Below are 13756 nucleotides of genomic sequence, written 5' to 3'. Positions count from 1 at the left end.
TAGAAGTATATTTGTTAGTTTAATGTTCAAAAAATATTCGGAATTTTTGTTCATGTTGTTGCTTTTGATATGTTACAGATAAATCTACGCCTCATCCTCGTCAGTGGTAAGACAAAAGAGTTCCTATTCAGTCCGAGCGACTCCGCGGGGGATATAGCGCACCATGTGTTTGAAAACTGGCCGGAAGGTAGGTTGTTATTGGATTTCGACATTCCGCAGATGCTTCTGTGTGTAGAACACACCGGATAGAGAGAGAATACCGGATAGGAAAGGCGATCGTTAGTAGTCGGTTTAATTCAAACGGAACATAAGATTTATGAGACCGAGCTAAGCTACTGTCGATTATATTGTATCGAGAATCTTTCAAACAACTTCGTGGATTGAAAAATCATCGTTGATCCTCGTAAATCACTAGCAAAGCAAAGAAGAACAAGAAGAAAAAGAAGAAGAGAGTAGTAAGCTGAACATGTTGTATGGTTCTTGAGTTTAAATTTAACTCTTTTAAACTAAATGAAATCTTTTCGATGCTTTTCTTATCGATTATACGTCATTCTTATAATTACCAATCAATCCATTATAAAATTTGATAATCGGTGGTCGGATTTTAGGAGAGAGAGAGAGAGAGAGAAAACAAACAAACGAGAAAACGGATCTGTAATTTATTGAAAAGATTTTTTTTTTTTTTAAATTAAAAGATTCTTTCTTTTTATTTTTTGAATAGTTTAGTAAGATTATCGAGTTTTTAATCGAAGCATCTTTCAATTTCTTCATTCGACGTTTTAAAAGATTAAGCTTGTGGAAGCTCGAAAATGCAGATCACAAAAAAGGTATTTCAGTGCTAAAAGAATACTTTTGTTTCTTCAGACTGGGCGGAAGAGGCTGTTGCCAAAGCGGAGATCCTGCGGCTAATCTATCAGGGTCGTTTTCTGCACAGCAATGTCACGCTCGGTGCACTTGGGCTTCCTTTCGGGAAAACCACGGTGATGCATTTGGTACCACGAGAAAATCTTCCCGAGCCTAATTCCCAAGGTAAGAGGAGAGAAATAAAAAAAAAAACAACCTCTCACGTTTTTCTCGTCTTTTAATTTATTTCCCCTCCTCCCTCCTTCCTTATTCTTGAGATATATATATACCTTTGTTACGTGAAATTTTAAACGTTTCATTAATAAAATTGCAATTAGTCACGATTGCAATAGTCTTTTTTGGCTTTATTTTTTTTTCTTTTTCTTTTTCTTTCTTTCTTTTTTCGTCGAGAAGTATGCGTGCTCATAACTTAAAAACCCCGCGATTAATTTCGAGTAATTAAAACGGAGGTTTATAGCAGTTTAACGCGAATAAAAAAAATAATACCCGTAATTTCGTCTACCACTATCTTTACTATCAAAAGTAATGAGATATGTTAGCAATCTCAAAGATTCTTTTCTCTTAACCTGTTGCTTCTTGTTGGTCATGAAAATAGATAATTATGTTACACAATGCTAATGTTTCTCTCACGCGTTTTTAGATTACGTACTTACTTATAGGATACGTTTAAACAATGACAAACATTTTCATTCCTTGTAAGTTTCCTATCTAATGGTCAGTACATGTATATTCAACCTGACTATCTTGACTACAACGATAACTAATTAGGATTATTTGATTCTTATGTTATAAATGAATCTCAAATACCTTTTTAATCCTTCACAAAAATATCCTTATTCTCGTTTAAAAACATTTGAAAATATTTCGATAACATTTATTTGCGATGCAAAAATCATTACCAATAGTTATATTTTTATTCAAACGCATTTTGCTTTGATCTTATTTATAATTATTTATTTTACATAATATTTGTACTATCATTCTCGATTATCACATTTCCTTATTTACCTCATTTAATGTTCACGTTTATGTTTACGTAGTGCGATTTTCAATAAAATAAAATAAAAACCAATCAAAAATACAAGCGTCGTAAATTTTTTCATAATAACTAATATCATGATCGTATTATATAAATTATAAGAAACATAATGTGAAATCATTTCCCTTTTTGTTTCAGATCAAAGGCAAAAAAGTAAAGGTGGTGGTAGCAGTTGCTGCTCAGCCTCCTGCTGCATACTTTAATCGGCTGCCCTGGATGTTCTGAGGTCGTGTTTAAATGTGAGCCCAGCACGAATAACTTCGAGCTGAGCCATGATTTCTAAGGTTTTATGCTGATGTATAAATGCTAGTGGCTGAGCTCATGAGCAATGTAGCACAAATTATTACGTAATTTTACTCGTTTACTTGTTGAGATCGGTAGAAAAAAATAGAATGAGACAAAAAAATGAGACAGTTAGAAGGTAAAAGGAAAGAAAAGAAATTTTAACAAAAAATAGTAAAAAAAGAAAGAATTTGAAAGCGTGGAACAAGAAAATGAGACAAGCACATATAAACGTACACATAAACGTTTGACACGTTACTCGATATATAAAATTTCATGAATTTAAAATAGACAAGGATAGAATATAAAAAGAAAGAAAGACAAATAATATTTCTTTGAATTTAAAAAAAAAAATAATTTAAAAAAAGACATTTTCATGTGTGAAATTATTAGACGAATGAAAAGATATATATCGTATAATGATTATTGATAACGCGACAATGATTGATCTATAGCAACGAACACGATGACATCCACCAAATAGAGAAAGTTATTGTTACTATTGGAAAAAATAAGAATGAAATACGATTCTGAAATTATAATAAATTCTAATTTTCGTTTCTTATCGAGAACGTATTGCCATGTGTATAATTTATAAAACGAGACATAGTTCATGCATACATATATATACACCTCAAACATAAACATACACATGTATACACATACACGCGTACACTTTGCTCGGTGTTTTTTGCACTGAATAAAAAATGCTTATTTTATAGTCTTTCGATGGAGCCAGTGTGTTGTGTGCTATAGCTGTTTTCGATCAGACTCTATCGATCATTGGATCATCGCGACTATGCATTGCTGTTGTTCAGTTAAAATGATCTAAAAATGTATAGATCTTGATCGTATCCTATGCTGTCGCCTTGTATGAGAAAAAGACAAGCAAGAAAATGAGAACAAGAATAAGAAAAAAAAATTAAAAAGAAAAAGAACTAGTTGTTGTTCCAACACTTTCCCCCTTCAGTATGCATTTTGCGGTGAGAAAAGTTTCGATCGAGATTAAAAAAGGATAAAGATAGAAATTGAAAGAAAGAAAAAAAGAAAGACAGAGAAAAGAATTATCATTATTATTATCTCATCTTTCATTTGATGGAAAATAAAAATTAGCAAAGAAAAAAAAATGAACATAGAGTTTCGATAATTAAAGGATAAATAAAGCTCTCTTGAAAGACGCTACAATGCTTAAAAACTCAACCACTACTCGACTACCGCAGCGTTATAACAATTATGTAGATGGAAAAAAATAAATCATATGAGTGTGTTTGCGAAAAAAAAACACTGTACGAATGATATATGTCAATCGCGCGTATGGAAGAAAATTGCGTGTATGTTTGGTGGTGTACATGAGTGTGTCGTATATCAAAAAGAAAACAAGAAAAAAAACTAGTGGAGAAAAGAAAAAAGAGAGAGATAGAGAAGGGAGAAGGGAGAGAAAGTAAACGAGCGAGATAAAAAGAGCGGGTGAATGAGTAAGTGTGAGAGTGAAAGAGTGAGAGAGAGAGAGCAGAGAGAAAAAAATTTATGTTGTGATATGCAAGTAGTAAATATATTATATACAATACTATTATTAAAATTATATTATATATATATATATATATATGGTATGAGACACGTTGACACGCAGTTAAACTCTCATACGAATAGACTTTATTATCATGAATTTAAAGTAATATTATGACGCCACTTAAAAGTTTAGTATTCTGAATAAGATTACCAAGGAACGAGGTAAAAGAGATTAATAATAATAATAATAATAATAATAATAATAATAATAATAATAATAATAATAATAATAATAATAATAATAATAAATAAGAATAATAATAATAATAATAAAAAACTGATAAAAAGAAAAAAAGATGAAAAATAAAGAAAGAACGAAAAGAGAAAAAAAGAAAACCACATTGGATCTCTAATGGTAGTTATGATAAAATAAAAACTCAAATATATTTCCTGTTAGACTCTCCCTCCCCCTTATCCTCCTTCGGAACTCTTATTGTCTCATCCTATCTTTGTCTCCTTTCCTCCCTTGAATATCCATCTTCCTCCACCCCCTCCTCCTTCTCCGTGTACTCTCTGCCCCCGTCCATTATTACGAATCGGACCTAAAATCACCGAATGAATGACACCCGACCTACGCTCCCTCCCTCCTCCTCCGACTCCACTCCCACCTCCTATCCCACCAGTCGCGTCGGGCTGGCGGACGCATTAAAGTATTGATTATTATAGTTAGGTCCAACCAAATCATTATATGTTGTAACAAACCTATTCTATGCATATTCTACTATAAAGAAGCGAAAAAAAAACTGTACCCTACTATGACTTTCCAATGCATAACATGTGTATATATATATATGATGTTCTTATATAGTGAAATTCATCAAAATTAACATTTGTAAAGTTATTTTATTTATTCTCTTAAAACTCCAACCGATCACACGTTTATAGCTAAGGCAAATAAATAATGGGAGTATTCGCTAAGCTCATAAACCTGAAACAACGTAATATTAAACAATTCTGTTTTACAGAGATAAGCTCCGAATATTTTCATCGAGAGATATATATTCGCTCGAATACCTACGTAATAGTTAAGACGTTGATTATTAATACGTGTAATTTATACATTTTAAGTGCTCGCCGATATCGTTTCTAACGACTTAGTTTTGTTCTTCTCTCGTGTTCTTCTTCTCTATAAAATATCAAAATTATATGGAACAAAAAAAAAAGAAGAAAAAAGAAAAGAAAAAAAAATTTAAAAAAAGAAAAAAAAGAAAAACGTAATAACGTTTTAAAGAACTATGTACAAAATACTGGTTTATGAGAATGGCCAGCAGATATTTTCGTTATAGCGATGGAATTAATTTCTTTTTTGCTATTTTTTTTACTTAGCGACAACGTTCATTAGTCGCCGGGTGTCTTAAAAACAAAACAGCATTAATTTAATTAGTTCGCAATTTTTCTATTCATTTTTAATGTAATGTTAAGACATAGATTAATCGTAGATGCTGTTTAAACACCATAAAAAGAAATTGTTTAGTATATAAGTTTTAAGATTGCGAATGAACACATCCTAATGAATATATATGAATTATATTCATGATTTATCAAAATGCAAAAAGAAAAAAATAAGAAAGGAAAGAAATATAAGAAAGACAAAGAATGGAGAACGATACACTATCTCATCATGAATGTACTCCTAATGTCACCAAACAAAAGTTAAAGTATTCTTAAGATTCTGTTGATCTTCTCCCCGTTATATAATATATAATAGTTTAATAATATTTGAGCGATTAAACTATCGATTTGTATAATTTTCCCTACTGAAATTTTTGACTCCGAAAATACGAAACTTTTACTTGAATTGTCGATATGAACGTGAATTATATAAACAAAAATTATTTCTGTTTTAGATACATTGTAATAATGTGTGAAGATAAACTAAAAAAAAATCGTTTTTAAATGACAAAAGGAAGTATTTCAACTAATTGTTTATACAAGTTTCATGTCATTGTTTAAATATAATAATATGATAATGTATAGTTTTCAAATTCTTACAAATGCGTATCTTATTTATTATGCGTTGCCTACAATTCGAGTAAAAGTATTACGTAAATATGAAATTTCATATACGGTAATCATTAAATTAAAAAATGACAATTTTTGAAAGGAGAACAATACCGCTCTACGAACATATTGTGAAGCACCTTTGACGTTGCAATATTACTTTAAAACAATAAAAATGAATATAGATATTTCATCAATATCATCGTACGATGCTCTTCGTTCATATTTTTTTTCCAAACTTTTTTAAAACATAATATTCTTTTTCCTTTTTTTATTATTATTGTTATTATTATTATTATTATTATTATTATTATTATTATTATTATTATTATTATTATTATTATTATTATTATTATTATAATATTATTATTATTATAATATTATTATTATTATATTTTGTTTTTATTTCGTTGTGTGAAACACAAATAACGATAAACAAAGTATCTTTTATTTAAATAATTGTCTTAATAAATGATTTTTAACAATGACAGAATAATTATCGGAATAATTCTGTCAAATTTGACCTATTATTTAATATTTAAAATAATTTTAGAGATATCTAATTACATATAAATAATCTCGAGAATTTAATTAGCTGTATTATATTCAGAAAAGGGATATCGAATTAACGATTAGCGTTATATACACATGTATTAACATTTCAAATTCGATTGAATACGTAATATTATATTACATAATAATGCATAGTTAATCTCTTTAACTATTTAAATAACATATAAAAAAAGAAGTAATTGAAAATGATAATAAAATGATTGTGGTATTCTTAAATATGCAGGCAGATTATTAAGAATATTTACATGCATCAATCATATCAAGATCATAGCTAATAAGATCTAACGAAAAAAAAACATTGCTAGCTCATGTAAAAAAAGAACAATTGAATTTTTCATTGGCAAATATGATATTTACAAAAAAATTATTTTTAATCGAACTTACGAAAGAGTTTGATCGTGCCTTTACGTAATTTTTATTGCTTTAGCACGATAAAAAAAAAAGCAAACAGTTACCTTTTCGATCATTTAAAGAAAAGAAAAAAAAGAAATATACGTTGATTACAAAGATTATAATTATTATTATTAATTTAAAAACACATTAATGTTAATATTGCCAGAGTGTTATGAGATTTTTTTATAATAATAATAATAATAATAATAACAATAATAATAATATTAATAATAATAATGATAATGATAGGAAATCAATACTTTGATAACAGTATTCGTGGAAATAATGTTTTAATTTGATGACATTTACATATCGCTAATGAATATTATTACGTGAACAAGTCTAGACTTGTGAATTTCAAAATATCACCTTGGATTTTAAATAAAAACCGGCAGAAAAAAAGGAACTTAAATAATGCATATTATCTTCTTTAATTTTTATGAACGAAACCAGATTATCAGGTACGTTTTGTTTTGTTTTGTTAAACCTAAGTTTCTAATCAGCTAAAAGCGAAATTTAAGTATTTCAAAAACGGTAATATTATTAATTGAATATAAAATTGACGAAATGAATAATAAACGTTAAAGATGACGAGACAATTATTGTCGAAAAAGAAAACTAGGGAAACATTATGCGTACGTTTCTTCAAACGAAAAATTAGAATGAACAGATAGAAGAGATTCTATTAGAAATAAAAAAAAAACGTATTATAAATTATAATGATACTTGTAAAATTTTCCGATTAAAATGTTTTCTTTTCATTAGCGATATCGATCGGTGCCGATGAATAAATATGAATATGAACATTCGTTGAATGATTAATTAACTTGAATGTAGTAAATAGCTAATTTAATTGAAGCGTTGCCGTGTTCAATAAAAAATTCGCGTAATTTGAAATTCTCATAATAAGATATAAAATTTGAATCGACGAGTTTGTATTTGAATTTAAGAAAAAAAAACTGTACAAAAAAGAAAAAAAAAGAAAGAAAGATAGTTTTAAAAATGATCGATTTCAGCTCCTAATAGAAAATGCAATAGATTTCATTTGCTATTAATTTTTTTGTTAATAATGAATATATATTTTTATAGATGGTAAAAACTATTTATAACAATAACCGTAATTCATAACGTGTTATACAAGTTCAAAAAGTATGAAAAATCGATTAAAATGGTGAAACATTTTGAAAATCGTTATTTTAGCGAAATATTTTATAATTCGCAATTTGCAATTATAATCGAATTAATTAAAATTAATATAAACGACCGTTTTGGTCATAATCGCTACGAATAAAATATTAATTTCATTTGTTCGTTTTCGTTCGTTAAAGATAAATGATAAAAAGAAAAGATAAAAATAAAAAAATAAAAAAGTACTTATAAAAACGTATCTAACTGGCCGTCCCATAAAATGTGGAAATAAAATGTTATGAACACTGGAAAGTGTTGTTTCAAATTTTAACGACTTTTAGTTACGTTTGTATTTATCGACAAATTCGATTGTAAGAGATATTATAACATCATATTCAATCAGTAAAAAAAATTCTAATTAACGTTTATTTAGGGATGCTTTTTATCAATACGAAATGTTATATTTTCATTGAGAGGAGTAGCTGAATTTTAGTAAATCAACGTTCCTAATCATTCGTGTCGTTCTTGAGAACACTCGTGAAAAATAATTTTTGATTTTTATTCGCTTTCCCAATACTTGTCATATTTTTAAATACAAACGAAATTTTCATTATCAATATATAAAAAGCATTTAAGATAATTATACGTTGTTTTATCTTTGATTTGGTATTATAATAAGAAAATATTTTGCAACGGCAAATGGCCTACGTTCAACCGGTTTTTTGTGCATACTTTAATATTTGTCACATATGTATAGTGAAGTAATAATAATCAATGTATAATTATACTATCTTGCATATAAAAAAAAAAGAATTGTCCAAATAACGCTGATAATTATCGAGAAAAAAAGAAAGATATCGTGTAATAATCAATCATTGCTTTGATTTGATGCCAGTAAAGAATTTTTAGATGAATGTGTATAGACCGATTTTACGGAGTTTTCTTGTTTAAGCCTTAATCGTTAAGAAATCATCGATTTTCATTAAAAAAAAAGAAATCGCGATAACTTTTAGAATATTCTGTATTTTTGGCTTACACTATAATCCCTCTTATTAAACAAACCCAATTAAAATATATTACTTATTTCTCAGTGATATATTAAATACATTTGATATTATTATTAAAAGAAAGAAATCATTTCTTCTACGTTTTATCATTGAAAGAATAGAAATTAAACAACAACAAAAAATAATAATAATAATAATAATAATGAAACGTCATAGATACCGTTCACGTGTATATAGAATAATTAAACATTTCGATTTATATTAGCATACACAAAAATTTTTCGATTGTTTTCACAGTGAATCGATCGAGAGTGAAACAAAATGAACATATACATTCATACGTTTGTTATTATTTTCAAACTGTTATATAAAGCGAGAAAGGTAGAGAGAAAGAAAGGGAGAGAGAGAGAGAGAAAGAGAGAGTGAGTGAGTGAAAACGAAACAGAAAGAGAATAATAAAAAGACATTGATTTATTATAATGGGGCATGGTACTGCAAAAGAGGATCCATGAAAACAGACTTCTCCACGAAAAAAAGGAGTATATTTTCGCAAATGTGGACTTCGTACTACTGTCCGATACAACAATTGAATATTCTTTATAAATATATGTCACTAAGCTCTTGATCTTAATATACGTCATAAGCACTTTTCTGGAATATTAAAAGAATAAATAAAAAAAAGGACTAATTAATGAACATAAATAATTAAACGATTCTTAAACTGTGTATAGCGTTTGTATACTGTGCCACTTTGTAATGAATATCAATCTGTCTAATCCTTGAAGAAGTTAATGATTAAGCTTACGTTACTCATCTCATTTGTACATATTAGATCATATTTTTGTCTTTAATGTTAAATCAACGAGGATTTTAACCGCAACTAATGGCTTAGTTCTTAGTACGAGGATAATAAAAAAAAAAATAAAGTTAAAGACATAATGGGACATGAAGAGTTGTTCTTATTCCCGTGAAATAAAAATAGGAAATTTTCGTTATTTGTATGTATATGCAATTTGAAAAAAAAATGAAAAATTTAACTTTTAATGCAAATTCGTTAAAAAGATATATAATAAAAATCGTATACATCGAAGATCATTTATTAAAGATTAGAGTTTTCTTGGGCGTTAAAATTTGTCGAATTTAAATTCGGAACAATATATATATATATATAGTTCGTCGAAACTATATTACATAAAAAAAATTGATCTTTTACATTTAAATTTAGTTTTTTGTTTTTACATATATTCCTAAATTAATAATTATAAGATAGGGTATGTTAAATGTTTAATAATTTTGTCTTTAGGCTGTTTTCAATAAATTGTTATTCTGAATTGATGATATGCACGTGCTATTAACCAATCGTTATTGACCATTGAATATTGTTGACCAATAGTTTTCTGGTTTACTAAAAAACAGCTTGTGCTACATATTAACTCAGTTTAAGTATCTTACACGCATGCGCAAAATAACAGATTGGCCAACTTAAACAGAGATTTTACCCTAGACGCTTTAGTTATAATAAAAAAATAAACAATTTTTTTAACAGGACTCATCTAAATGATCACGCAATGTATTTTATTATTTAAAAATTTTCTAATTTTTACACATTTTTATTACTTTTTATAATAAATATGTCAAATAACGTTTTAATTTTCTGAATGATTTTGACTTTTAACATAAAATGAAAATTCAAACACACATAATATTAATACCATATAATTATTTAATATATTATATATAATATTTTTTTTATTAAGAATATCTTATAAAATATCTTTTTGAAAAGAGAAGTATGTAAAATTGTCGTACTCTATCTACTACTACGCAATACACATAAATCAAATATTTTTATCGATCGAATGAATTTCCCATAATACGACAGCTGAAAAATTCTCTTAGGCAAGTAAATGTCATTGATCGTTATCGATAAATTTTCTTGATAAATTTCATGTTAACTTTATGCGAAATATGTGAAGAAGTTATGAGAAAGTTGACGTTAGAGAAACGTGTTTAAAATGTAATATATATATATATATGCAACATTACATACAATTTTATTTTATTTTTTTTTTTTACGAAGACAGATTTTTATATAACACATTTTTATTTCTCACGTACGTGTTAAAAGATGAGAAATCGTTTTTAAACGATTTCATTTATATTATCTATGCAAAAAATAAGATTTTAAATTAGCTTATCGATTTCCTTTCTCCCTTTATTTGGAGTTGGCTCATTTGTATATGTTATAGTTTAATTTAAGTTCATTTGAAAAATTAAATAATTTATTAGATTACGTAAACTAACGAAAGACATATCATCAAAATAGTTCGCGTGATAAAAAAAAGTCTGAAAAGATTAAGTAATCGAATAAAACGTAAACACAGTGCTAGCGTCTAAGGTGTTTGTCTTTTATAAACATTACCACATTTTGCATCCTGCTGTCTTAACGAGCCAATGCGTTTTATATCTCTGTGCTGTTTCCCTCTATCTTTCCAATAGAAAATATTTCAAATTATTTAATATAATTTATAATATTATATGATTTAAATGAATAATCCTTATATAGAACAAATTTTTTAAATATTTACATATATTGACGAATTATTTTTCAATAAATTTTTTGACAACAAATATTTAACAAATACCAAATGTTTGTTTTTTTCGCATTTAAGCATTGCTATCGAGTTGGTAATTATTTTCGTATTTAGTGAAGGATACAAAGCTGAAGGTATTTATGGCAAATTCGTTTGAGACATTTAGCGTTAAAGTGTGGCACTTTCATGAGTTAAAACGTTATCAAAGAAAAAGGAGGAAGATAAAGGTAGAGGAGCATCTTGCAACAAATGTTCGTAGAAAATTACCTTTTACTCTTGGATAGAATGGAAAAGATAGTATAGTTTGAAAACAATTTCTTTTATTCTTCCTTTCTCTTCGTAATCAAGTTGTTATAGCTAGATTTTAATTAGAGTCAGAGAGGAGAGGTATTCCATTTCTTAGACAAACACATTTTCTATTGTTATAACAATATAAATATAAATTACTACGAAACATTTCGAAGATCTACGAACTAGTCAAGGAATTATCATGGATTAACTATCTTATAGAAATTTAATTTTAACGGTACAAGTATTTTATTCGATACATTAGAAATTGTAAGAAAAGATCGTTGCACTTGGAAAACGCGAGTGTTGTTTCGCTTTTAATGTTCTTCGCGATATTCTATAGACGTTCCACTAACGTACAATTCCCCTCTTTAAGAGAGTGAAATTTGTTTGACAATTTACGTCGAATCGTTTTTCCATGACAGAGAAGTGAAATAAATGGAAAAAAATAACATCTTGAATAAGGACAATTTCTTCTACGAATAAACGTCTAAGTCATTATAAGAGATTAAAAAAGATAAAAAGAAAAAGAAAGAAAAAAAAGAAAGGTTGATAAAAAGAGAAAAAAGAGAGAGAGAGAGAGAGAGAGAGAGAGAGAGAGAAAAAGATCTCAGGATTGTTCCATGCATAATAAAGTAAATGCGAAAAAAGACATTCATCTAGCTCCTACAACGTGTTAAGCGAAGAAACGTATTCGTCTTTGGGCAAATGTAAACTATTCTTATGAATATTCAATATGTAATCTTTCACAGAGCGATTTGCGAAGATTAAAAAAAGAAATACAACGGAAAAAATGGGCAAATCAAAAGGATATATTTTGATAGAATAAACCATCAAGAATATGTTGTTTTAAATGTTAATTGCTTTTACCAATCTCTTTGCTTTTATGTTTGGTTAATGAGTTTATACGAAAGATAGATATTCAAGAAAGATCGAGGAAAAGGAAAAGGAGGAGGAGGAGGAGGAGGAGGAATAGGAGGAGAAAAAGGAGAAGGAAGAAAAGTTTCCTTCTTGAAGCTCCTTGCAAGATACTCGAGTTTAATCTTAGATAATCTGAAAGTTCGTTGGGTCTTTATTTTCTTTAGATTAATGATTTTCTTGTAAAAATTATATTATACATTCACAAAAGGCAAACAACTTCTTTTTATCTACGACTTCTTTTGAATATTTTAGTCTTTTATTGAATTATTATTATTTTTCATTTTTAAGGAAAAAGAAAATGGAAAGGTCGAAGGAAGAGATCCTTGATGCGATTGATCTAGATCAAGGATGTCGGAAACAAGTTGGGTCGGATGAGAAATTCAAGCTCGTAGTCTGGATCATGAGACTCGTGGTATGAAAATGGGAAAGCATGATCGCGTTTGTACGAAAGAAAGAAAGAAAGGCAACGTGACGAATGCGATGAGCGTGGACGGTGAGATGAATCTCGAAAAGCGATGCAACACGCTTTAGCATTGAGAGAGCTTCTTTTTCTTCTTCTTCTTCTTCTTCTTATTCTTCTCGTTTTTTCTTCGGTCATCATAGTAATTGCAGAAGGTTCCTACATGTGTACATTAATCAGACGGAACGTGCGCTTTCGTTTTAAGGAATGGAGAAGAACTAAGTGCATCATCGAGTTTGGCATGTGAAAATATGAAATTGCAATTTTGCTGATCTACGTTAAAGGTGAAAAGCAAATTGGTAATCGTCTTTGATCGTTAATCGTTGGGTAATCGAAAAGTTGTAAAACTCGAATATATATATAGTATATATTTATTTAAAAGCCTATTTCTCTTTGCCGGTTAATAATCCAAATGTCTGATGTTTTATCATAGTTCATTATGTGACACATTCTATAGATCTCAAAAGGCGAAAAGTCCATCGAAAGTACATTTTATATTGAATGAACGATTGTGAGGTTATCCATTGAATGAAGGAAGACATTTTTCATCAGTGAATTTACGCAATTAAAAGACATTATAAATGTACACGGTTATAGTGTATTTACAGATGCTGCGTACACCTACAATAAAAGAGAC

General features: G+C 28.1%; 2 protein-coding genes and 1 long non-coding RNA gene across 3 annotated transcripts in view; 2 read left to right on the top strand and 1 right to left on the bottom strand.

Moving 5' to 3' along the window:
• UBL3 (ubiquitin like 3) overlaps nucleotides 1-9800 on the top strand; it is a 111722-nt gene extending 101922 nt beyond the window's left edge. The window contains exons 2-4 of the mRNA XM_015329496.2: nucleotides 79-187; nucleotides 865-1029; nucleotides 2042-9800. Of these exons, the coding sequence (XP_015184982.1) occupies nucleotides 79-187; nucleotides 865-1029; nucleotides 2042-2106 (339 nt within the window). The 3' untranslated portion in view covers nucleotides 2107-9800. The remainder of the gene's footprint in view (nucleotides 1-78; nucleotides 188-864; nucleotides 1030-2041) is intronic.
• Nucleotides 3479-13756, bottom strand: part of LOC149033200 (uncharacterized) — a 10458-nt gene continuing 180 nt past the window's right edge. Inside the window, exon 2 of the long non-coding RNA XR_016175944.1 lies at nucleotides 3479-13740. This is a non-coding gene — a long non-coding RNA (uncharacterized LOC149033200). The remainder of the gene's footprint in view (nucleotides 13741-13756) is intronic.
• CTL5 (C-type lectin 5) overlaps nucleotides 9950-13756 on the top strand; it is a 22551-nt gene continuing 18744 nt past the window's right edge. Inside the window, exon 1 of the mRNA XM_089170296.1 lies at nucleotides 9950-13152. The gene's annotated coding sequence lies outside the window, so the exon portion shown is untranslated. The remainder of the gene's footprint in view (nucleotides 13153-13756) is intronic.

This window comes from Polistes dominula, unplaced genomic scaffold (genome assembly GCF_049000335.1).
Source record: "Polistes dominula isolate Pdom_NZ unplaced genomic scaffold, Pdom_raw_medaka contig_15, whole genome shotgun sequence".
In the NCBI taxonomy this organism is placed as follows: domain Eukaryota; kingdom Metazoa; phylum Arthropoda; class Insecta; order Hymenoptera; family Vespidae; genus Polistes; species Polistes dominula.
This window is presented reverse-complemented; position numbering and strand designations above follow the sequence as displayed.